Below are 25,252 nucleotides of genomic sequence, written 5' to 3' on the forward strand. Positions count from 1 at the left end.
ACGTTACAAGAGACACCACAGCAATACAAAACATCCTAAGGGACTACTACAAGCAACTCTATGCCAAAAAAATGGACAACCTGGAAGAAATGGACAAATTCTTAGAAAGGTGTAACCTTCCAAGACTGAACCAGGAAGAAATAGAAAATATGAACAGACCAATCACAAGTAATGAAATTGAAATTGTGATTAAAAATCTTCCAGCAAATAAAAGTCCAGGACCAGATGGCTTCACAGGTGAATTCTATCAAACATTTAGAGAAGAGCTAACACCCATCCTTCTTATACTCTTCCAAAAAATTGCAGAGGAAGGAACACTCCCAAACTCATTCTGTGAGGCCACCATCACCCTGATACCAAAACCAAAGATACTACAGAAACAGAAAATTACAGACCAATATCACTGATGAATATAGATGCAAAAATCCTCAACACAATACCAGCAAACAGAATCCAGCAACACATTAAAAGGATCATACACCATGATCAAATGGGATTTATCCCAGGGATGCAAGGATTCTTCAGTATATGCAAATCAATCAGTGTGATACACCACATTAACGAACTGAAGGATAAAAACCATATGATCATCTCTATAGATGCAGAAAAAGCTTTTGACAAAATTCAACACCCATTTATGATAAAAAGGCTCCAGAAAGTGGGCAAAGAGGGAACCTACCTCAACATAATAAAAGCCATATATGACAAACCCACAGCAAGCATCATACTCAATGGTGAAAAACTGAAAACATTTCCACTAAGATCAGGAACAATTCAAGGATGTCCACTCTCACCACTCTTATTCAACATAGTTTTGTAAGTCTTAGCCACAGCAATCAGAGAAGAAAAAGAAATAAAAGGAATACAAACTGGAAAGAAGTAAAACTGTCTCTGTTTGCTGATGACATGATACTATACATAGAAAATCCTAAAGATGCCACCAGAAAACTCCTAGAGCTAATCTATGAATTTGGTAAGGTTACAGGATACAAAATTCATGCACAGAAATCTCTGGCATTCTTATACACGAACAACGAAAAATCAGAGAAATTAAGGACACACTCCCATTTACCATTGCAAGAAAAAGAATAAAATACCTAGGGAATAAACCTGCCTAAGGAGGCGAAAGACTTGTACTCAGAAAACTATAAGACACTGATGAAAGAAATCAAAGATGACATAAACAGATGGAGAAATAGACCATGTTCTTGGATTGGAAGAATCAATATTGTGAAAATGACTATACTATCCAAGGCAAGCTACAGATTTAGTGCAGTCCCTATCAAACTACCAATGGAATTCTTCACAGAATTAGAACAAAAAATTTTACAATTCATATGGAAACACAAAAGACCGCAAATAGCCAAAGCATTCTTGAGAAAGAAAAATGCAGTTGGAGGAATCAGGCTCCCCAACTTCAAACTATACCACAAAGCTACAGTAATCAAGGCAGTATGGTACTGGCACAAAAACAATATAGGTCAGTGGTACAAGATAGAATGCCCAGATAAACCTGTGCACATATGGGCACCTAATTTACGACAAAAGAGGCAAAAACATACAGTGGAGAAAAGATAGCCTCTTCAATAAGTGGTGCTGGGAAAACTGGACAGCTGCATTTAAAAGAATGAAATTAGAACACTCCCTAACACCATACACAAAAATAAACTCCAAATGGATTAAGGACTTAAATGTAAGACCAGGCACTATAAAACTCTTAGAGGAAAACATAGGAAAAACACTCTTTGACATAAACTACAGCAAGATCTTTTTTGACCCACCTCCTAGAGTAACGGAAATAAAAACAAAAATAAACAAATGGGACTTAATTAAACTTATAAGCTTTTGCACAGCAAAGGAAACCATAAACAAGACAAAAAAGACAACCCTCAGAATGGGAGAAAATACTTGCAAATGAAACAACAGATAAAGGATTAATCTCCAAAATACACAAACAGCTCATGGAACACAATATCGAAAAAACAATCCAGTTAAAGAATGGGCGGAAGACCTCAATAGACAGTTCACCAAGGAGGACATACAGATGACCAAGAGGCACATGAAAAGGTGCTCAACATCACTAATTATTAGAGAAATGCAAATCAAAACTACAATGAGGTATCACCTCACGCTGGTCAGAATGGCCATTATCAAAAAATCTAGAAACAGTAAATGATGGAAAGGGTATGGTGAAAAGGGAACCCTCTTGCACTGTTGGTGGGGATGTAAATTGATACAGCCACTATAGAGAACAGTATGGAGGCTCCTTAAAAAACTAAAGTAGAACTACCATATGACCCAGCAATCCCACTATTGGGCATATACCCTGAGAAAACCATAATTCAGAAAAAGATATGTACCACAATGTTCATTGCAGCACTATTTACAATAGCCAGGACATGGAAGCAACATAAATGTCCATTGACAGATGAATGGATAAAGATGTTGCACATATATGCAATGGAATATTACTCAGCCATAAAAAGTTATTGAGTCATTTGTAGTGAGGTGGATGGACCTAGAGTCTGTCATACAGAGTGAAGTAACTCAGAAAAAGATATACCATATGCTAACAAATATATATGGAATTTAAAAAAAAGGTACTGATGAACCTAGTTGCAGGGCAGGAATAAAGAGGTAGACATAGAAAATGGACTGGAGGACATGGGGTGGGAGGGCAAAGCTGGTGCGAAGTGAGAGTAGCATCGACATATATACACTGCGGAATGTAAAATAGTTGGCTGGTGGGAAGCAGCAGCATAGCACAGGGAAATCGGCTTGGTGCTTTGCAATGACCTAGAGGGGTGGGATAGGGAGGATGAGAGGGAGGCTCAAGAGGGAGGGGATATGGAGACGTGTATGCATATGGCTGATTTGCTTTGTTGTGCAACAGAAACTAACAGTATTGTGAAGCAATTATACTCCAATAAAGATCTATTAAAAAACAAAAAAGCGGGCTTCCCTGGTGGCGCAGAGGTTGAGAGTCCGCCTGCCGATGCAGGGGACGCGGGTTCGTGCCCCGGTCTGGGAGGATCCCACGTGCCGCGGAGCGGCTGGGCCCGTGAGCTATGGCCGCTGAGCCTGCGCGTCCGGAGCCTGTGCTCCGCAACGGGAAAGGCCACAACAGTGAGAGGCCCACATACCACAAAAAAAAAACAAAAAAAAACAAAAAAGCTACCGTCTTGAGATGGAATTTAGGAGACCTAAGTTTTAGTTGCTACTCTGCCTGCCAAGAGCTGTGCAGCCATGAGTGCATCACTTAGCTTCTCTGTGCCTCAGTTTTCTCACCATAAATGGGAGTGTCAAACTAGGTTTCAAAGCACACCTGTATAGTCATATTACTATATTACTCAAAGAATAGCAGGTATTTCTAAGTGTCCGTAAGAAAACGTCCGGGGCTTCCCTGGTGGCGCAGTGGTTGAGAGTCCGCCTGCCAATGCATGGGACACGGGTTCGTGCCCCGGTCCGGGAAGATCCCACATGCCACGGAGCGGCTGGGTCCGTGAGCCATGGCCGCTGAGCCTGCGCATCCGGAGCCTGTGCCCCACAACGGGAAAGGCCACAACAATGAGAGGCCCAAGTACCGCAAAAAAAAAAAAAAAAGACATCCGTATTTTCTTTCTTCCTTTGTGCATGATGTTATGTTGATAGAATATGTCATACTTCATTGGAAGTATGTTCCGGCCATTAACATGGACTTAAGAAAAAAAACCTAAACAACTTATTTTTGTTTTTTTTGTTTTGTTTTTTTTTTTGTGGTACGCGGGCCTCTCACTGTCGTGGCCTCTCCCGTTGTGGAGCACAGGCTCCAGACGCGCAGGCTCAGCGGCCATGGCTCACGGGCCCAGCCGCTCCGCGGCATGTGGGATCTTCCCAGACCGGGGCACGAACCCGTGTCTCCTGCATCAGCAGGCGGACTCTCAACCACTGCGCCACCAGGGAAGCCCAACAACTTATTTTTGAATAGGTGATACTTGCATTTAGTAAGAACTTAAAAAACATGCGCATATATATTGGAAAGAATTTTCCTTCCACCTTGAGTTTCAGTTCCTCTTTCCAAAGGCAGCCATTGTCCCCAGTTTCTTGTGTGTGCATCCAGAGATTAACTATACGATTATAATAATATGCAACCTGAAACCTTTTTTTTGAGTATGCAGGAAAAACGGGTTAATTGCAGGGGGGAAAGTAGAAAATGGTATGAGAGCTAAAATCCTCATCATAATAAATAGTTTATAGATGATGTTCCAAATTTATGAAAAGAGAAGCAATTAATTTTTAGAAGCGTGAGAGTAAAATAGGTAAAAGAGATGAAAATGATTTCTGGGGGTGGCCTGCCATGGCCAGGATATGCAGGGTTTTTAAAAAAATATATCTCTTGACTCTGTGTATGCAATCTTTTGATAAAAATAAAAATTAATTTAAAAAGGAGAAAAGAAGAAAATGGGGATAAACAAATGAAACAAAATTGCCTGGTATTGTAACCCCAGGTGTAACCAGTTTACTTTCTTCCAGTTTTGTCTATACTTTTAAAAATAAGAAAAATTGAAAGGTATCACCCCCGCCCCCAAGAGAAAAAAAAAGGTAAATACGTGAGGTGATGAATGTGTTAATTAACTTGGGGGAATTCTTTCACAAGGTATATCAAATCATCACATTGTACTCTTTGAATATCTTAACAATTTTATTTGTCAGTTACACCTCAATAAAGCTAAAAAAAAAAGAAAGCTTGAAAGAATAGTACAGCAAACACCTGTAACCTATCACAGGTTTAACAGTTTTTAACATTTTTCCATATTTGCTTTGTATGTACTTATGTGTATGTGTTTGTGTGTATATATATATATAATTTTTTCTGAATCCTTTGAAACAAATTGCAGATATGACAGTTCACCCCTAACTACTACTACTAGCTAATTACTGCTAAGCATGCATCTCTTACGAGTGACAGTGTCCTACATACCACAATACCATTATCATATGTAAGAAAATTAACACTAATTTCCTAGTATCATTTAAGTCATAATTTGAGTTTCCCCAATTGACCCCAAAATGTCTTTTATAGTTAGGGTTTTTTCTTATATGCATTTTGTTCTTTTGAACCAAGATCTAACCAGAGTTTATGCATTACATTTGGTTATTACGTCTCTTTAGTCCAGTCCCCCACCTTTATTTTCATGACATTGAATTTTTGAAGACTGTAACAGTTGTCTTGTAGAATGCGCATATGCTTATATGTGTGTGTGTGTGTGTGTGTGTATAAATTTTTTTTTTTTTTAGTCCCCGACCAGGGATCGAACCCATGACCTGTGCCCCCTGAAGTGGAAGCGTGGAGTCTTAATCACTGGACTGCCAGGGAAGTCCCAGCACATATATTTTTTAAAATAACGAAAGTGAACTTACATTGGACATAGTTTTGAAACTTCTATTTTTTCACTTTAAAGTATTTTATGTCTGTCTTTTTAAGTTCACATTTTCGGTCGTACATTCAAGGGTCTTCATAATCTGAGCTTGATATGCTTTTTCAGATTTCTGTCACTGCTGTCCAGCACCATCTTTTCCTCTCCTGAACTATCTGCCATGGTATCCAGTCATCCTCTCTACTTTTATTCATTATCCAGCATTAGTCCAACACAATTAGCTCATATGTTTCCCTCACTTGAAATACCTTTCTAGTATTATATTTGCTTATTTAAGTCATAGAATTTTATAATTTGTTGAGCAGTGTAAATTTTGTAGGACATAAGGCTGGCCTTCAAAGTCCTAACTATGTGACTGACAAGCTGTATGCCTTTGATAAGTCATTTCCTTTCTGAGACTAAGTTTCCTCAGCTGTAAAATGAGGGGTCAAGTTAAACGTCATTGAATAGCCCATAATTATCAAGGGATAAGTATTGTAGAAAAGTAAGTATTAGAGTTTAGAAGCAGAGGTGTGTTGCTGTTGGCTGGTATGTGTCATGTATGTGATTGAATTTAAGCAGAATGGTCGTGAAGCCCAAATGAAATAATTTATGTGAAAAGTTCTGAAAATAACGTTACATAAATGTAATGTGTTTTAGCAAACAAAACAGCAGGGTTCTTTGGGTGAGTGGGTAGGGATGTTCTGGGATGCTGATGGTGTAATTATTACAGTATTTTAAAGAGTTTCTTAGAACTTCAGGTGCCCTAATAGTACTACTTAAAACTTAAAAATTGATACTACTCAGTGCTTTCCTAGGCGAGGATAATTATGGATCTGATCTCTTCTCTTGTTCTTACAGCTCTATTATCAAGTCCTAAATTTTGGAATGATTGTCTCCTCGGCACTAATGATCTGGAAGGGGTTAATGGTCATAACTGGAAGTGAAAGTCCAATTGTAGTGGTGCTCAGGTAACAGTTTTTCTTTTCAAGGCATGGAATTGCATGGCATTACTTGGGAGAAAAATTGAAATGTTTAATAACTGATATATCATTCCTTTAGACACTACTCTTTCCCAGAAGAGGGCCTGGAAGAAAATTTGTTAGTCTTTCTCAGTTGTGAGAAATTCTAAACCTTGTTAGGCACTTTCCATTCAGATCCCAAAGGGCTCATGACTTTTCTATGAAATGTTTATGTGAGCTTTATTTTTGGCACATCTGTTAAGAAAGTGTTTCAGTATACTTTATTTTCCTGAAATCCTTCTATCTTCTTACATTCTTTACTTTGGTATATCAGGGCTGATACTTAGTTGTTAATTTACAAGATTATATATCATCTTTACAAATTAAGAATTTTTCTGCAGCATGTTTTCAGTGTCAGTATAGAAGCATCACTAATTATTTCCATGTTTCCTGCTGACCTTTAAATATCACTTCTAAATAGACTTCAGGAATTCTGAGTATATTAATGCCATCTCTTAAAGTGACAAATAGTACTGACTTTTTTTTCTCCACTGTCTTCCTTCCCTATCCTTGTACTCGTACTCTTAGGGATTTAAAAACCTAATTTAGCAACTCATTTTTGGAGAATTACCACTTGGTTATTTAATTGAGTCATTGTAGTTCTGTCTTATTTGGGGCTTAATTATGTAAGCTATCTCAAGTCTTTTCTGGAGATAATGGAGTATAAATATAAAATAAATTGAATCATTAACATTACCTAAAGTCTAGATAATAGTACATTATTCTTAACAAGATGAATCTGACTCTTTCATTGTCATACTAGGATATACTTCCAGCAACAAGTGGTTGGAAGCACTGGGTCTCCAGTATTTTATTCCTCCCTTACTCATACCCATACCCTCTGTCTGAATTTATTAGTAATCAAATGCAACTGTGATTTTAGAGATCCAATGAAATGTCTGGAGTTTATTACCTGGGAAAGCATTTAATGTACTATTCTAGGGGTATGGAGACTTGGGTCTCTACCTTTTTCATTGTCTAACTACAGCCTTGGGCAAGTCATTTATAGACTGAACCATAGTTTCCTCATCTATAAAATGAAGGCTAGACCTAGATGATGTCAGAAGACTTTTCCAGTTTTAAAATTATGTGGCCCTAAGTTCCCAGTCTTGAACTCAGTGGAGAGCTTCAATTTGTAAAGTGTTCAAACACTAACAGAAGGAGAAGCCACACTAATTGGCACTGGGGAAAAGCTGTAGAGAGAAGGCCCAGGGAGGCTTCTTTTGGAGATTCTTCTGGAATTATTTCAGATTGAGTTCTGTTCAGTGGAGATGTTTAAGTACAGTCTAATGACCTTTAAACTGGGAATGATGGAGTGAAGAGGGGATTAGACTAAGCACCTGTGGAACATTTTGGTGGTCCTGAAAATATCAGTTGGGGCTTAAAAGGAGTGTTTGGATAAGTTATTTGGTAGCTAGGTTATTTGTATACTAAATTTTTCTGATTGTCGGTGTGGAATAAAGAAAAAAAATGAAAAGAGACCAGGTCATATTAGAAGAGAATCTGGTCAAGACTGGCAGGAGTAGTCATTAGAGAAAGGTAATTATGTGATTTCATAAAACTTCAAGGAATATAATTTTTACCTGGAACCAAATGTGCCTCAGAGGACTCAGGCCATCTGAGAATCCACTTTTAGGACTTTCGTGAAACCACGGGGGATAAAGACAAAAATACTTCCTTATTATTTATTTTATTAACTGAAGTTTCACGGAACATTGAAAACTGATTTTTTTCCCCCTTTGTGAAGCTGAAGTCAATTTAATTTATTTTTATTTTTATTTTTATTTATTTATGGCCAAGCCGCACAGCTTGCGGGATCTTAGTTCCCCCACCAGGGATCGAACCCGGGCCCCCTGCAGTTGAAGTGCAGAGTCCTAATTGGTGGACCACCAGCGCATTCCCCAGTTTAATTTATATATAAATTATTTATATATAACTTCTTATAAAATTGATCGTGATTGATGTATTAAATTTAAAAGTATAGTTTAATCAAATAACAGTAAGAAGTTTATCAATAATTTATTTAATTTTTAAAAAGTTTCCCCTGGTTATTTCTTTAATGATCCTCTTACCACATGCTTTTAACTGTTTTTAATTGCCATCTGTATCTGAATTTTTAAATCTTTTTTTTTTCCTAATCCAACTTTATTCCCTGAATCTACACTCTTGTTTTCATCCTACACTAACATTTCTATCTGGATGTTGACCAGGCACTTGAAACTCCACCTAATAAAAGTAAAATTCATCTCCTTTTCCCAAAAACCTGTTCTTCCTTCTATTTCTGTGACTATCACGGCCATCTGCTCAGTTGCCAATGTTAAAAACCTAGGAGTCATTCTTGATCCCCCCTTCTGTCATAGCCAATTGGCCATAGAATTTGTTATTATCCCTCTCTCTATTCTACCCTTTTTTAGCTGTCCTCCCTGCTGTTATTCTATTTCAAGCCCTCATTTCCTGCCTGGGCTGTTGTAACAACCTTTAAAAACAATGCTTTTATAACCAGAAAAAAGTTAATATATTTTCATTATATGAAATGTTGAAATCACAAGAAAAATCTAGATGAAACTAAGTCACCCATAGTTCTGGGATATAATCACTATTAACATTTTAGTCTCTTTTTTCATGTATATTATTTCTTACATAATTGAGGTAATTCTGTATGCTTATCCTTTTCTCAATCTTTTCCCCTTATCATTCTCCAGTGTCCATGTTTTTAATAACACTTTTAATAATTACCAAGTATTCACTTGTAAGTAATAGCCTGGACAACTGGTCTCCCAATTTACCTTCTCATCTTTTCCAGTTTACTCATCAATTCAATATTTGAATGTCTTCTATGTACTCTGTAGTTTCTGAAGTGATGTTTCTTAAATGCAAATATGATAATGATACTCCCTGCTAAAATTCTAGAGTATCTCAGAAGCAGTTAAGCACAGTGAGAGTGAACCTCCTTGGTTCAAATCTCACCTTTATCATTTTTTTAATTTACAACTGTAGGCCATTCTAAGCCTCAGTCTCCTTATCTATAAAGTTGGGATAATAATAGTACCTACATCATAGAGTTGTTCTGAAGATTGTTTTTAAAAAAAACTCTTAAAATTGGCACTCTGTATATAATAAGTGCTCGATAAAGATGAGTCATTCACCCAGAACAACTCAGCTTTTTTTTTTTTTTTTGCGGTACGCAGGCCTCTCACCGTTGTAGCCTCTCCCGTTGCGGAGCACAGGCTCCAGACGCGCAGGCTCAACGGCTATGGCTCACGGGCCTAGCCGCTCCGCGGCATGTGGGATCCTCCTGGACCAGGGCTCGAACCCGTGTCCCCTGCACCGGCAGGTGGACTCCCAACCACTGCGCCACCAGGGAAGCCCACAACTCAGCTTTTATCTGTTTCATTTATATCATTTTCAAGCAAGGTTTTATTTGAACAAAGGATGTCACTGATTTTTAAAAAAGAGCCAAAATAAAAACTTGAAAATTTCATGTCTAGAATACCTTCTGTAATATTTTCACCAAACACATGTTCTATCTTTTGTCTGAACACCTTCTGAGAAAGGGAACTCATTGCCCCAAGAGGAACCTAAACAAAACTTTTAAGGATAAACATGTACTGAAAATCCATATTTCTAGTGGTTCCTGAATTTTGCTTGTATTAGAATCACTTGGGATCTTTACAGAATACTGATGCCTGCTGCTTCTCTCATCCACAGGCATTCTGATTTAAGTGGTTTGAGATATGACCTGAGCATGGGGATTTTTAAGTTTCCCAGGTGATTCTTGTGTGCACCAAAGTTTCGGAACCACCGCCATATTCCCTTATGTATGTAGAGGGACCAGAGTCTTCAAACAGAAGTGTTTGGACTTTGTCATTTTTGCTGTATTGAATTTTATTCCTTGTCTTCTATTTTTTCTTATTAAATTTATTGTTAATGAAAACTGGAGCTTGAGTTTCTGAAAACAATACTGATGGGCTACTTCTTTATAGAAAGAAAAGTTTCATTAATTAGTGCAGATATCTTAGGACCTTTGAAGAACTTGGTATAAGGTAGAACAGGTGAAAAGTAAGAAGACACTAGAAGTTTGTCATCAGTAATTACCATGGAATTGAATTCTTTGCTTGTTTCTGAAATTCTTAGGCAAAAATCTCTGCTCTTGTTCTTGGTTTTATTTCTTTTTTTTTTTTTTTTTTTTTTTTTTTGCGGTACGCGGGCCTCTCACTGCTGTGGCCTCTCCCGTTGCGGAGCACAGGCTCCGGACGCGCAGGCTCAGCGGCCATGGCTCACGGGCCCAGCCGCTCTGCGGCATGTGGGATCTTCCCGGACCGGGGCACGAACCCGTGTCCCCTGCATCGGCAGGCAGACTCTCAACCACTGCGCCACCAGGGAAGCCCGGTTTTGTTTCTTGTTTCTCTTTTTTAAATAGATAAATTGATATCACAAGCATTATTTCTGTCGCTGACTGTTCTTTGACTTGATGAGCTGTTTTTCCTTCTTGTTGGGTTGAAACCATAAGGTCATCTTGGTCTGTATCTTTATAAATGTCAGGAAAAGATGATCCAGTTCTCATCTGAATATCTTTAGCATTTTCAGATGAGGTGAGAATAAGGACAGTGATTATAAAGTTCACTCTTTTATATTCTGTTTGTCACTTGAAATTTTAAAAGGTTAAAGAATTAGTAACATTGCCCTTTTCAAAATTTAAGCTCCTTTCCATAGTAATGGTTGAAATGGAACTAGTTAATGAAGGCTATTAACTAAAGGAAACCTTTAGTATAACTAGTCTGAGGAAACCATATTTGGAAGACAATACACATTTTATGTTGATACATTTGTTAAGATATTAAGTATATTCCAAAGGTGATACTTCTAATTGTTTGTTGCATATCTAACTTTGAAAGTAAATTTAATCTCAGGCTTTCTTTTGCTATTATATTCTTCTTTCCCTCCCAGTGGCAGCATGGAACCTGCATTTCATAGAGGAGATCTTCTCTTTCTAACAAATCGAGTTGAAGATCCCATACGAGTGGGAGAAATTGTTGTTTTTAGGATAGAAGGAAGAGAGATTCCTATAGTTCACCGAGTCTTGAAGATTCATGAAAAGTATGTGCAAACTATATCTTCTCTATTTTAAAACATTTTTATGTTTTAGTGTTTGCAGCATTTAATTTTGAGAGCCTAAAGATTAAGAAAGGGTGGGGAACTCCTAGGTCCTTCTTCCAGTCCATTTTTATGAATGTCTGAAGGCTTGGTGAATATTTGTAAGACTAAATACTTATTTAGTAATTCATTTTTCCCTGAAGGCTTTTCTGGAGGGTTTTCTTGGTTCCCTTCCACTTCCCAACCAGATCAGTAACCCTGTCTGTATATAGCCCCAGAAAAAACATGACGCAAAGGTTGATCCCAAATAGAATCTTCCGATATAATGGATGAGGTAGCCCTAACCTTTCAAAAACAAACCTTTAAGGCAATCTCACAGATATTTTAAATAAGAATAAATTTGTCAACTTTTTCAAATTCCAAAGAAAATTTCTGAAATCTAGGTCATTCTTGTAAATATAGACTCTTGCGTTTTAGAATTGAAAAAGATATATGTAAAACCTTGAGAATCCCCTGGTGTGGAAGAGGGACATAACAATGAGCAAAAAATGTCACCTCTCTGGGTCTCAGTTTCCCTGTCTGTAGTAGAAAGAGGTTCAGGAAGATGAACTATAAGATCTCTGGGTTCAGTATTTTAAGATAACTTCAAATGGAGTATAATCTGTAAAAATTTTGGATCCCTGTGTTGTACACCTGAAAACTAATATAATATTGTAAATCAACTATACCTCAATAAAAAATAATAATAAAGTATGCAGGAACAAAAAAAGATCTCTGGGCTCTAAGCCTATGCTTCCCTGTGCGGCTACATATTCCTCACCCCCTCCATTCCAAGTCTGTAATATTTCTCGTTAAGGAAAACTTGCAGAAGGAGGGAAAGAAAGAAATGAAGGAAAAGGGAGTGTCCTGGAGGACATACAGAGGGAAGTAAAACAGTGGGAGTGATGTAGGTTCTTGAGTATGAGGAAGCCCTAAATAGATACTACCTCGTGCTTACCACCCTCTCAAGTAGTTTACATTCACCACTTCCAGAAGAGGGAACTGTCAACTGTTGGTTTTTGAAAAATCCCTGTAAACATTCTAGCTTAGAAGAGTTCTTTCTTCACTGATAAAATAAAGATCTTACTGCTCTTTTTTTTCCATACTTCAGTATATTGGAAGATTATAATTTTTATATTGCATTCTATTAGTGACTAGGAAGGAATAACTTAGTTTTTTTTAATTTTACTTATATTTATTGTGAAGGTTTATTCAGTACAGGTAGTGTTTTCCACATTCTCAAAGTATATTTGTGTTGTTTGTTCTCAGCACTGCCTGTTGTGAACAAATCAAAACAACTTTCCCCTGAATTTATCAAAAAAAAATCATGCCCTGCTTTGGGTAGAGCAGAAGTTGTCCATTTTTATGTGTGATCCTTTGAAATTGAGTTATTTATTTTAGAATAGGTTATATATATATATATATATATATATATATATGTATGTATGTTTATTTATTTATTTATATTTATTTTTGGCTGCGTTGGGTCTTCGTTGCTGCGCACGGGCTTTCTGTAGTTGTAGCGAGTGGGAGCTACTCTTCGTTGCGGTGCACGTGCTTCTCATTGCGGTGGCTTCTCTTGTGGAGCACCAGCTCTAGGCGCACGGGCTTCAGTAGTTGTGGCAGGTGGGCTCAGTAGTTGTGGCTCGTGGGCTCTAGAGCACAGGCTCAGTAGTTGTGCTGCACGGGCTTAGTTGCTCCATGGCCTGTGGGATCTTCCCAGACCAGGGCTCAAACCCGTGTCCCCTGCATTGGCAGGTGGATTCTTAACCAGTGTGCCACCAGGGAAGTCCCGAGTTTTTTATTTTAAAACAGTTATCTTGTTTCAGGACAGGTTCACTGACAGATATATCAATTACAGATTCCTTAAATTTAACAGAATTGTGAACATTTTAAACTGTATGGTATTTGTAATCTGACGTTATTGGTCATTTACTTTAAACATTTGAGATGCCTTCAATTAGCAGGCCTGTTTAAATAACAGATCCTATTAATCTTCTGAAGTTTCAAAATTCCTTTTTTGGGGTGGGGGTAAGACTAAAATACCTGGTTGTAATAATCATTTGATTTAATAGTATTAACATTGTTCTTAAATATGGGACCAAAGGACAACCAAAATGGATTAAGTTTTTGTAGTAAATGTGTCCTGAACGTTTTCAAGCTGGTTTTTGCACTGTTACATGTTTCTGTCATCTGAACCTTATTTTAAGAAATGAAATCCTGAGCTTTAAGAATAGAGGTAGGAAAAAAAAGGAAAAAGAATAGAGGTAGGAATTGTTCAGCTAACCTCTCTCTTGTCTCATTCTTCCTTCTCCATCTACCTTTTTTTTAATATAAAATTTTAAATTTATTTATTTATTTATTTATTTATTTTTGGCTGTGTTGGGTCTTCGTTTCTGTGCGAAGGCTTTCTCTAGTGGTGGCGAACGGGGGCTACTCTTCATCGCGGTGCGCGGGCCTCTCACTATCGCGGCCTCTCTTGTTGCGGAGCACAAGCTCCAGACGCGTAGGTTCAGTAGTTGTGGCTCACGGGCCTAGTTGCTCTGCGGCATGTGGGATCTCCCCAGACCAGGGCTCAAACCTGTGTTCCCTGCATTGGCAGGCAGATTCTCAACCACTGTGCCACCAGGGAAGCCCTACTCTTTTTTTAAAATAAATTTTATTTATTTAATTTTTTTTTTTTTTTTTTTAGCACCTGGACAGGGACTTGAACCCTGGGCCCTCAGATTAAAAGTTCCATCTGCTTCTTATGTAACTTTGTAAATATAACATAAAACTCTTTTTTTTCATATATTGAATCTCCATCTTGTGAACATTCTTATTACATTATTATTGTTACACATGATGCTGTGTGAATTGGAAAATACAAAATTTCCTGTAATCCTAGCATCCAGAGATAAAATGTTAAGTTGGGGGTCATTCTCTTTTTGTCTTATGAACATACGTTTTCCTCCCCATGCAACACTGGGATCTGCTCAATACTACCTTTTTTTTTTTTTTAACATCTCTATTGGAGTATAATTGCTTTACAATGTTGTGTTAGTTTTTGCTGTATAACAAAGTAAATCACCTATATGTATACATATATCCCCATATCCCCTCCCTCTTGCACCTCCCTCCCACCCTCCCTATCCCACCCCTATAGGTGGTCACAGAGCACTGAGCTGATCTCCCTGTGCTATGCAGCTGCTTCCCCCTAGCTATCTATTTTACATTTGGTAGTGTATATATGTCAGTGCTACTCTCTCACTTCATCCCAGCTTACCCTTCCCCATCCCTGTGCCCTCAAGTTCATTCTCTATGTCTGCATCTTTTTTCCTGTCCTGCCCCTGGATTCATCAGTGGGTTCATCAGAACCATTTTATTTTTTATTTTTTGGTTCCATACATATGGTTAGCATACGGTATTTGTTTTTCTCTTTCTGACTTACTTCACTCTGTATGACAGACTCTTAGGTCCATCCACCTCACTACAAATAACTCAATTTTGTTTCTTTTTATGGCTGAGTAATATTCTGTTGTATATATATGCCACATCTTCTTCATCCATTCATCTGTCGATGGACACTTAGGTTGCTTCCATGTCCTGGCTATTGTAAATAATGCTGCAATGAACATGTGGTACATGCTTCTTTTTGAATTACGGTTTTCTCAGGGTATACGCCCAGTAGTGGGATTGCTGGGTCATGTGGTAGTTCTATTTTTAGTTTTTTAAGGAACCTCCATACTATTCTCCATAGTGGCTGCATCAGTATACATTCTCACCAACAGTGCAAGAGGGTTCCCTTTTCTCCACACCCTCTCCAGCATTTATTGTTTGCAGATTTTTTGATAATGGCAGTACTGACTGGTGTGAGGTGATACCTCATTGTAGTTTTGATTTGCATTTCTCTAATGATTAGTGATGTTGAACATCGTTTCATGTGTTTGTCGGCAGTCTGTATATCTTCTTTGGAGAAATGTCTATTTAGGTCTTCTGCCCATTTTTGGATTGGGCTGTTTGTTTTTTTGTTACTGAGCTGCATGAGCTGCTTGTACATTTTGGAGATTAATTATTTGTCAGTTGCTTCGTTTGCAAATATTTTCTCCCATTCTGAGGGGGTTGTCTTTTTGTCTTGTTTATGGTTTCCTTTGCTGTGCAAAAGCTTTTAAGTTTCATTAGGTCCCATTTGTTTATTTTTGTTTTTATTTCCCTTACTCTAGGAGGTGAGTCAAAAAAGAACTTGCTGTGATTTATGTCATAGCGTGTTCTGCCTATGTTTTCCTCTAAGAGTTTTATTTATGGGACTCTCTGCACTTCCTGGACTTGATTGACTATTTCCTCTCCCATGTTAGGGAAGTTTTCAACTATAATCTCTTCAAATATTTTCTCAGACCCTTTCTTTTTCTCTTCTTCTTCTGGGACCCCTATAATTTGAATGTTGGTGCAATTAATGTTGTCCAAGAGGTCTCTGAGACTGTCCTCAATTCTTTTCATTCTTTTTTCTTTATTCTGCTCTGTGGTAGTTATTTCCACTAGTTTATCTTCCAGGTCACTTGTCTGTTCTTCTGCCTCAGTTATTCTGCTATTGATTCCTTCTAGAGAATTTTTGTGTGTGTGTGTGTGTATGTGTGTGTGGTACGCGGGCCTCTCACTGTTGTGGACTCTCCCGTTGCGCAGCACAGGCTCCGGACGCGCAGGCTCAGCGGCCATGGCTCACTGGCCCAGCCGCTCTGCAGCATGTGGGATCTTCCCGGACTGGGGCACGAACCCGTGTCCCCTGCATCAGCAGGCGGACTCTCAACCACTGCGCCACCAGGGAAGCCCTTGAGTTAATTTTTTAAGATAGTCTTTATCAACTGTAAAATGCACTTTGCTTTCAGTTAAATTTTAAGATTACTAGAAGCCTCATGGTTCTTTAGTAGAATTAAATTAATAATTATCTGATTGAGTAGAATGATGTTTCTATAGACCCTGGCTTGTAAAAGTAGTGCATGTTTGCTGGAGAAAAAAAATGAGAAGCTAAAAGTCAGCTAAAAAAAAAGCCATAGATAGCTGCTGTTTACACCTTGGTCTATCATTTTAGACCTTGTTTAATATTTTTTTTTTTACTTTTTTTTTCATATGGAGAATTTCTAACATGCACAGAAGTAGACAAAACAGTATAATAAACCTCCATGTACCAGCCACCTAGTTCCAATAATTATTAATCTATAGCCAGTTCTGCCTACATTACCACCTCTTCCCCTTCTCCTGCCTGTATTATTTTGAATCAAATCCTAGATATCATGTGGTATCATATGTGAATATTTCAATAAATAGCTATAAAACATAACCAGTGAGCTTTTAAAGAGTATAACTATAATTAACATTCTTACACCTAAAAAATGAACAATCATTCCTTTGTATCATTGTTTCCAATCTTTGTTCAAATTTCCAATTGTGTCTTAACTTTTTTTAACAATTTGTTTGAATCCAGATTCAAAGAAGGTCCTCAATTGCAGTTGGTTGATATGGCTTTATAATGTCTTTTATTTAAATCTGTAAATTCCTTCTCTAACTTTCTTTGTCCCTTGCAATTTATTGGTTGAGGAAACTGGGTCATTCTGTAGTTTCCCACAGTCTTCATTTGGAAGATTATATCCAAACGAAGTAGTTTAATGTGTTCCTTTGTGCTTTGTATTTCCAAAATATTTGTGGTTTGTGTTTATTTTAATATGAAAATGAGATTACACTGTACATGCTATTCTGTAATATTTTTTCACTTAATAAAATTTGTATGATCTTCTGATATCATTAAATAAATTTTCTTCTGTATCATCAGCCTTAATGCTTGCATAGATTTCAACTCCTGTTAGACTTTGTTTGCTTCCAGTTTTTTCTTATTGTAAACAATATAGCTATGAACACCCTTTTAGCTAAATAAATAATTATTTTGATATTGGGAATGATGATAAAATGCCACAGTTCCACAGGAATTTTCAGTTAACATGAACAAATTTTGTACTTTGAAATGGCATGAAGGTATTTGGTGACTTGGGTTTCCCTTACTCTTTTAAGGCAAAATGGACATATCAAGTTTTTGACCAAAGGAGATAATAATGCGGTTGATGACCGAGGCCTCTATAAACAAGGACAACATTGGCTAGAGAAAAAAGATGTCGTGGGGAGAGCGAGGGGGTAAGTATAGAGGGGAGATTTACTGAAACATTGGCTCTCTCGATCATATTGTCTGATCATACACAATTGAATATGATGGTTTGGTCCTGCTTCGTCCAAATCACCTTGTGTCCTTTGAAAAAGTATGCTTCTTAAAATGCATCTGAAACTTCAGGTTTACTGCTCCAGAAGGGAGGATATGGGGTGCTATAAAAGAACAGAATATTAGTGATGAGGATGAATTAGAGTGACAGTTTAAAAAATTCATTTGTCTGTTTAATTCATTTCAGAAATGTTACTGGGCACCTTCCATGTACTCTGACGTCTAATACTGTGCTAGGCTCTGGGGATCCAGAGCGGTATTAATCCTGCTTCTTGAAACTTACATTTCTTAAGTGTTTACTGAGTCAGCAACTTAAAGTGTTCATCTAGATTAATTTCATCATGTTGATTTATTCCATATTGTTTTATTTCTAGTTTTGAAATTATTGAGGTCAAATGAAATTTAAAAGTTATATTAAGCCTGTTTATTTCAGATTTTATCAGGAGAACAGATCAGTGAAGGACAGGAATTGTAAGTTACTGGTATGAGGAAGTATGAGATTATTACTACCTTCATGTTATTAATACTATTAACAATAACTCACATTTATTAGGGCTTACTCTGTGCCAGAGACTCAATCTAAGTGCTTTCTTTACAAGTATTACCTCATTTTAACCTCAGAACAACCCTCATATTTCCATTCTACAGATGAGGAAACACAGACATGTTAAGTTGTTTATCTAAGGTCACACTGATGATAGTAAGTGACTGGCTGATTCCAGAGCCCACCCTTTTAACCATCATAGCACAATTACTGGTATAACACTTCTGAGAAGGGTAGCTGCTTGTTCTCACTCTTTAGATGCCACGTGGCACTCTTATCCACTGTCAGAACATCTGCTCCTTCTAACCTAGAACAGACACTGTGGATTCAGTGATTCCACTAGCGAACAGTGGAACTGAGGAACTGTGTTCCCATAAAGAAATAAATTCAAGTTATTAAGTAAAAGCTGCCTCAGTTACAGCAGAAGAGATGTTTAGTTTGGGGCCAGAGAGATCGGATCAGAAAAAGCACCAATGTGTTTTGTCTTCGGCAGACCTGGTTTTTTGTGTACGCCTCCAGTTCAAGGGAACTTGATTTCCTATGATGGAGATAAACATACTTTTATAATTCAAATTAGATTATCAGTGCTTCTGAGAAGTGATAGTTCCCATTTCCCTCAGTTCCCAAGGTGCTGCTAATATCAGCCTCTTAGAGTCTTTTTGCTTTTCCTTTAATGGCAAATGTACAGATTCTTCTAGAAACATAAGGAAATAACAGTCATCAAAAAGCAGAGTCACTTCTTTCCTTTCAGTTCCTCCATAAATATTTAATTTTTTGGTTTGTGTTCTTTTAGCCGATATGTGTAAAGATGCAGATCTTAATGTGTAAGTGTGTATACATAAACACATTTTGTGTATGGGGAGAGAATGGTCACACTGCTTATAACCTCTTTTTTATCCTCCAATCAAAAGATTTATTTCCATATCATCATTTTCAAATCTGTATGCTACTCTACTGTGTGCAGAGACCATATTTTTATTTAGCCAATCTCCTATTGTCAGATGCCTTTGATTGTGAACAGTGTTATGATGAGCATCCCTGTTACATATATCTCAGTGCCTCTGCCCTATCATTTCTTCACAGTAAATTCTTACACTTGGAATGACCTGGTGAAACATAAGCATATTTTAAGGCTTTGGACAAATTTTGCTGTACAGTTTTATTTGTACTCCTCCCAGAGGGTCTCTTTATCTGGATCTTGATTCTTAGGTGTTCAGTGCAGCTCTGTCTGCTCATTCTGGCCCCCTGTTTGGGTAAAAAAATGCATCATCCTATGGAAGGGTGGAGGAACCAGGCTTTCTTTTACTCAAGTAACTTGTCTTTTCTAAAGAATTTTTTAAAAGTCCCAAACTATGTACAGTGTTATTTCTAAAATCCCAACATTGAAAGTTATAGGCCTTTTTCTGGCTGTTAATTAAAAATATGGGGGCTTCCCTGGTGGCGCAGTGGTTGAGAGTCCGCCTGCCGATGCAAGGGACACGGGTTCGTGCCCCGGTCCGGGAGGATCCCACATGCCGCGGAGCGGCTGGGTCCGTGAGCCGTGGCTGCTGAGCCTGCGCGTCCAGAGCCTGTTCTCCGCAATGGGAGAGGCCCCAACAGTGAGAGGCCCACATACCACACACACACAAAAAAAAAATGTTATAGTCTGGTACTCTCTTAATTAAATAACTTTCCATGAAGTATAAACATCTGGGACATGAACAGCAGGAGCACAGAATCTTAACTGTACAAATTCACTTTCCGTTGATTATGTCACCACGTACCTTGACACATAATGAGGCACATCACCTCCTTTTGTGAAAATTGTGTTTATAAAATGCTAAACTATATTTCAGAGTCAGACTGTACCCAAACCTTGGAATTTTTTTTTTCAAACAGCTGCACACTAAAAAATTTTACACTGAAGCCTAAAGCCCTAAATAAAAACAATTTTTATTGAAATATAATTCATATATATTAGGATATAAAATTTACCCTTTTAAAGTGTACAGTACAACGAGTTTTATTATATTCACAAAGTTGTAAAACCATCACTACTGTTTAATTCCAGAACATTTCCTCACCCCAAAAAGAGAACTTGGTACTGATTTGCAGTCACTCCGCATCCCCGTCTCCCTGCAGCCCCTGGCAACCACTGATCTACTTCCTGTCTCTATGGATTGCCTGTTCTGGACATTTTATATAAACAGAATCTTACAATATGTGGTCTTACAATATGTCCGGCTTCTTTCACCTAGCTTAATGTTTTCAAGGTTCATTCATGTTATAGCATGTAATAAAACACTTTTAGAAAGTGAAACTAATACTGAGCCAAGTAAGAATAGGGGTGATTCTTTCCAAATTCAGGTAGTTGAAAAACACAAGAAAACCTATTAGTCAAAGACGAGTAGAAAGCAACAGGAAAAGAGGATGAAAGCCTGGCAGAAGATCAGGGAATAGGGAAATATTGACAGCGAAAAGAAGAGTAAAATTAAAGGAAGGAGCAGAGTAATTGAGCTCTCTGTTGACTGAAATCAGTTTTATGGAGGAGGCTTTTATTTATTTATTTATTTATTTATTTATTTATTTATTTATTTATTCTGTGTCTGGTCTTAGTTGTGGCACATGGGATCTTCGTTGCCACCTGCGGGATCTTCCGTTGTGGCATTTGAACTCTTAGTTGCGGCATGCATGTGGCATCCAGTTCCCTGACCAGGGATCGAACCCAGGCCCCCTGCATTGGGAGCATGGAGTCTTAGCCACTGGACCACCAGGGAAGTCCTGGAGGAGTCTTTTAAAATGTACTTTTTACTTAGCTTGAAACAGACCGTTCCGGGATAGAAACAGTGGTCCTTTTTAAGGCAGCTACTGGGGTCCAAACTTCCCAGACGTAGATCCCTTTTGACATCTGACAGATTATTTTCACCCAGAGCATCAGCAGATAGTTCTTCCTTCTGAGGCTCCTTTCTTGGCAGCACCTTTGATCCCAAGAACTCCCAGGGACACGTATTTACCCCTAATGTACCTTCTAGGTGTTAACTTGCCACAGGCTGGTGTTGAGGTTGGCTTTGTGGATGGCATTTGTTTTACTTATTTTAAACCTCTGCTTATTATCAACTTTGCTTTAGCAGAGTTTATCTGAACTCAGTAGGATAAAAGTGCAACTGATTTGAGTTTAAGATGACTGATGATAGCAGGATTATGCACTTGATTAGCAACCCTTGACTGTCTCTGTCCATGGAGGAAAACAGTAGTATAGGTAATTAAATCTTTTGTTTGACTTTGGACTGCCTGTCATATTCTGGCAACCTTATGTTTTGCTTCTATTACTCCTAAAGATCAAGTTGCTTCTATTTCACACTTATGGTGGGCAAGGAAAAACCACCTTAGGGGGGGAAAATGTTTCCATGGATAACCCATAAGCAGACTATGTGATCATTGTGGTTCTTTGAGCATAGATATCATTGTATGGAGGTAACAGTGAAAGTCTCTACCCATGAGCATGGCTGCTGATTGATCATCGGGCCAGAATTAGCAGTCTGATGTTGTTTTATTTATTTAAAACTTTTTTTTTTTTTAGATTTTTATTTTATTTTATTTTCTTATTTTTGGCTGCGTTGGGTCTTCATTGCTATGCCTGGGCCTTCTCTAGTTGCGGTGAGCGGGGGCTACTCTTCGTTGCGGTGCGCAGGCTTCTCACTGCAGTGGCTTCTCGTTGCGGAGTGCGGGCTCCAGGTGCGTGGGCTTCAGTAGTTGTGGTACACAGGCTCAGTAGTTGTGGCTTGTGGGCTCTAGAGCACAGGCTCAGTAGTTGTGGCATACGGGCTTAGTTGCTCCGCGGCATGTGGGATCTTCCCAGACCAGGGCTCGAACCCGTGTCCCCCTGCATTGGCAGGCAGATTCTTAACCACTGTGCCACCAGGGAAGCCCCTGATGTTGTTTTAATAGAAGTCACAGATGCTTTTATAGCTTTTAATCTGCATTTTACTGTAAGGCATTTGCCTTTATGTTCTTAAATTTAGACAATTTTCCTTCTGAAAGACTGGAAACTTGCTTTTATGAAGATGTTATAAGTGAGACAAAAGAAATAGAGTTGTTGCATTAAAAAGAAAAAATATGTGTATTAAAAATATAGAAAACCTTTATCTACCCTCCTAGAGCTTAGCTAGGCCATTCTGTAGTGACTGTTACTTTTCAGCTCTTAGAGATCCCAGGGGTTGAAAATAAAGCATGGGCCCTAAAAGGGGATGTGATTTGTCACCACATGCCTGTTCCATACATCTTGCTTGCTAGAACTGTGCTTCTTGTACTTTAATGTGCAGAAGCGTCATTTGGGCCCGACCCTCCAGATGTGCTCTGACTCAGTAAATCTGGGAAGATAGAGCAATCTGCACTTCTTAAAATTTTTATTTATTTATGGCTGTGTTAGGTCTTCGTTGCTGCGTGCAGGCTTTCTCTAGTTGCGGCAAGTGGGGGCTACTCTTCGTTGCGGTGCACGGGCTTCTCTTTGTGGTGGCTTGTTGCGGAGCACAGGCTCTAGGAGTGTGGGCTTCAGTAGTTGTGTCTCGTGGGCACTAGAGCGCAGGTTCAGTAGTTGTGGCGCACAGGCTTAGTTGCTCTGCAGCATGTGGAGTCTTCCTGGACCAGGGCTCAAACCCGTGTCCCGTGCATTGACAGGTGGATTTTTAACCACCATGCCACTGGGCAAGTCCGCAATCTGCATTTTTTTTTTTTTTTGCGGTACACGGGCCTCTCACTGTTGTGGCCTCTCCCGTTGCGGAGCACAGGTTCCAGACGTGCAGGCTCAGCTGCCGTGGCTCACGGGCCTAGCCGCTCCGCGGCATGTGGGATCTTCCCAGACCGGGGCACGAACCCGTGTCCCCTGCATCGGCGGGTGGATTCTCAACCACTGCGCCACCAGGGAAGCCCAAGAGTCTTTTGTTTTGAGGGGAGAATTGAAGTCCCGGGAGGAAGTGAGATCCCCAAGGGAAAGAGAAGAGGCCTGGATATTCCAGCATTCAATCAGGCAGTATTTACTGGATGCCTGCTATGTGCCAAGTGTCAAGTTTGGCCTTGAAGATACAGTGGGGAAGAGATTGGCACTGTTTCTGCCTTTATAGAGCTTAGAGTCTAGTAGGGGAGACGGACACTATCCAGCTAGTTAGGCAATTAATTCTGTAATTAAACTCAGGATGAAGACTTCAAAGGAAATATATGAGGTGATATGAGATTATTTAACAAGTGGTTTTACCTAGTTTGAGGGGACAAACTTTAGGGACAAGAGGAAAGCAAGAGCTAGTGAAAAAGCAAAGGTGTAGCAGCCAAGAGGTAGGTAGAGAAAGAGACTGGTATGTTACAGAAACCAAGCAGAAAGATTTCAAGGGCAAGTTTCTGGTCATCAAAGTCAAGTGCTGCAGAGATGAAAAGGAAGATAGGAGCTGAGACTGGTCTTCTGCATACAGTGATTTAAACTGTTCTAGAAGAAGTTTCAGGAATAAGAGAGCCAAAGCCAGATTACAAGTGGTTAAAAAATGAGAGGGTGGTGAAATCTTAAGTACTATAATAGAGCTGTACACTCACTTTTTGGACACTTAACATGAAGTACCTTGTAATGCTCTGGCTGTGTTTGCCTTGTCTCCCCAGCTAGATTGACAGCTCTCCACAGGTTATAACAACAAACCCAACCCCTAACACTGAATCAGCATGTGGCATTAGAGTCACCAACTAGAGGTCAGGGACCTCAGATCTGGTACTGGTTCCACCATGTACCTTGCACATGAGCAACTGTTTCCTCATCTATAAAATGGCTGTACCCCTAACTTCCCTATCACATGGGCTGTTGAAAGGGTCTAATAGGACAGTATATACAAATGGATTTTGTGAGCTGAAAATTAGTATTCTATGGAAGATATTGAGAATGTTCAGTAAATGATAACAGCTACGTAGAAAGTTCTATGATGATCAGTTTTTTGTTTGTTTAGATTCGTTCCTTACATTGGGATTGTGACGATCCTCATGAATGACTATCCTAAATTTAAGGTAAGATCCTGTACTATATGTTTCATTAATTTTGGAAACCGTTAAATGGATTACAGTTAAAAGATGGAAGACCAGTTGGATAGTTTAGTGATTTATCATGGTCACAAAGGCCAGTTTGTTAATTAACACTCTCTGACTTGTGGTTCTGTGTTTGTTTTCTAGTATGCAGTACTATTTTTGCTGGGTTTATTTGTGCTGGTCCATCGTGAGTAAGAAATCTGCCTTGCTGTACCTGGAAGATGCTGTACTTTTTGTTCCTGAATGTTTGGAGTAGATATCAATCTGTGGTTGGTGGAATGGAGAACACATGTTGGCACTTCTTGGTAGCACTGGTTTGCATTAGTTTATGTTTCCACGCCAGAGTACGTGTGGGCGGGTGCATGTGCATCACAGCGTGCACTCGAGGGGACTTTCAGTCACAGAATTTCATAAGTTGTCATTGTCACACTTTCGCATTTTTGTACATCAGTGAATTTTTTATATTAAAAGGTTGAGCCAAAGCCCCCAGTGTTTGTATTTTGAAGCCAAGCTTCACTTCTAAAGTGCCTACAGAGTTCTGTAAATGAAAATGCAGCTCTGCACGAGTTTGAAACTGTCATTCCTCCTTATAATGGGAATGGCATATACTGAGGTGGTCGTCGTCTTAACTTTTAAAAATTTTAAATAAAAGACTTTGCATATCGAAACCCCTTATCCCTGACTTGTGTTTGTTGGGAAAGCTTTTGATATTTGCTTTCCTGTGCTGGTTCTTAGCACCCTTGGGGAGATACAGGCTTTGATGTGAACAATTCTTCAGCCAAGAAGGTTGTCCTAATACTAACAACTGGTTTTTGTTTGTTTTGTTTTTGTTTTTGTGAAGCAAAAGTAGCCGTTGATATTCGTAAGAAATCTTAGTCAT

At 38.7% G+C, this 25,252-nt stretch overlaps 1 protein-coding gene across 2 annotated transcripts in view; it reads left to right on the forward strand.

Annotated features, from left to right (window-relative positions):
- SEC11A (SEC11 homolog A, signal peptidase complex subunit) overlaps positions 1-25,040 on the forward strand; it is a 47,782-nt gene extending 22,742 nt beyond the window's left edge. Inside the window, exons 2-6 of one of the 2 annotated variants that reach the window (XM_079699800.1) lie at positions 6,258-6,367; positions 11,366-11,515; positions 17,591-17,710; positions 24,297-24,354; positions 24,517-25,040. In XM_079699800.1, coding sequence (XP_079555926.1) covers positions 6,258-6,367; positions 11,366-11,515; positions 17,591-17,710; positions 24,297-24,354; positions 24,517-24,567 — 489 coding nt within the window. In that variant the 3' untranslated portion in view covers positions 24,568-25,040. The remainder of the gene's footprint in view (positions 1-6,257; positions 6,368-11,365; positions 11,516-17,590; positions 17,711-24,296; positions 24,355-24,516) is intronic. The other variant, XM_079699801.1, reaches the window with a different exon arrangement.
- Positions 25,041-25,252: the final 212 nt, after the last annotated feature.

The sequence above is a fragment of the Hyperoodon ampullatus genome, assembly GCF_949752795.1.
Source record: "Hyperoodon ampullatus genome assembly, chromosome: 3".
Classification (NCBI taxonomy): domain Eukaryota; kingdom Metazoa; phylum Chordata; class Mammalia; order Artiodactyla; family Ziphiidae; genus Hyperoodon; species Hyperoodon ampullatus.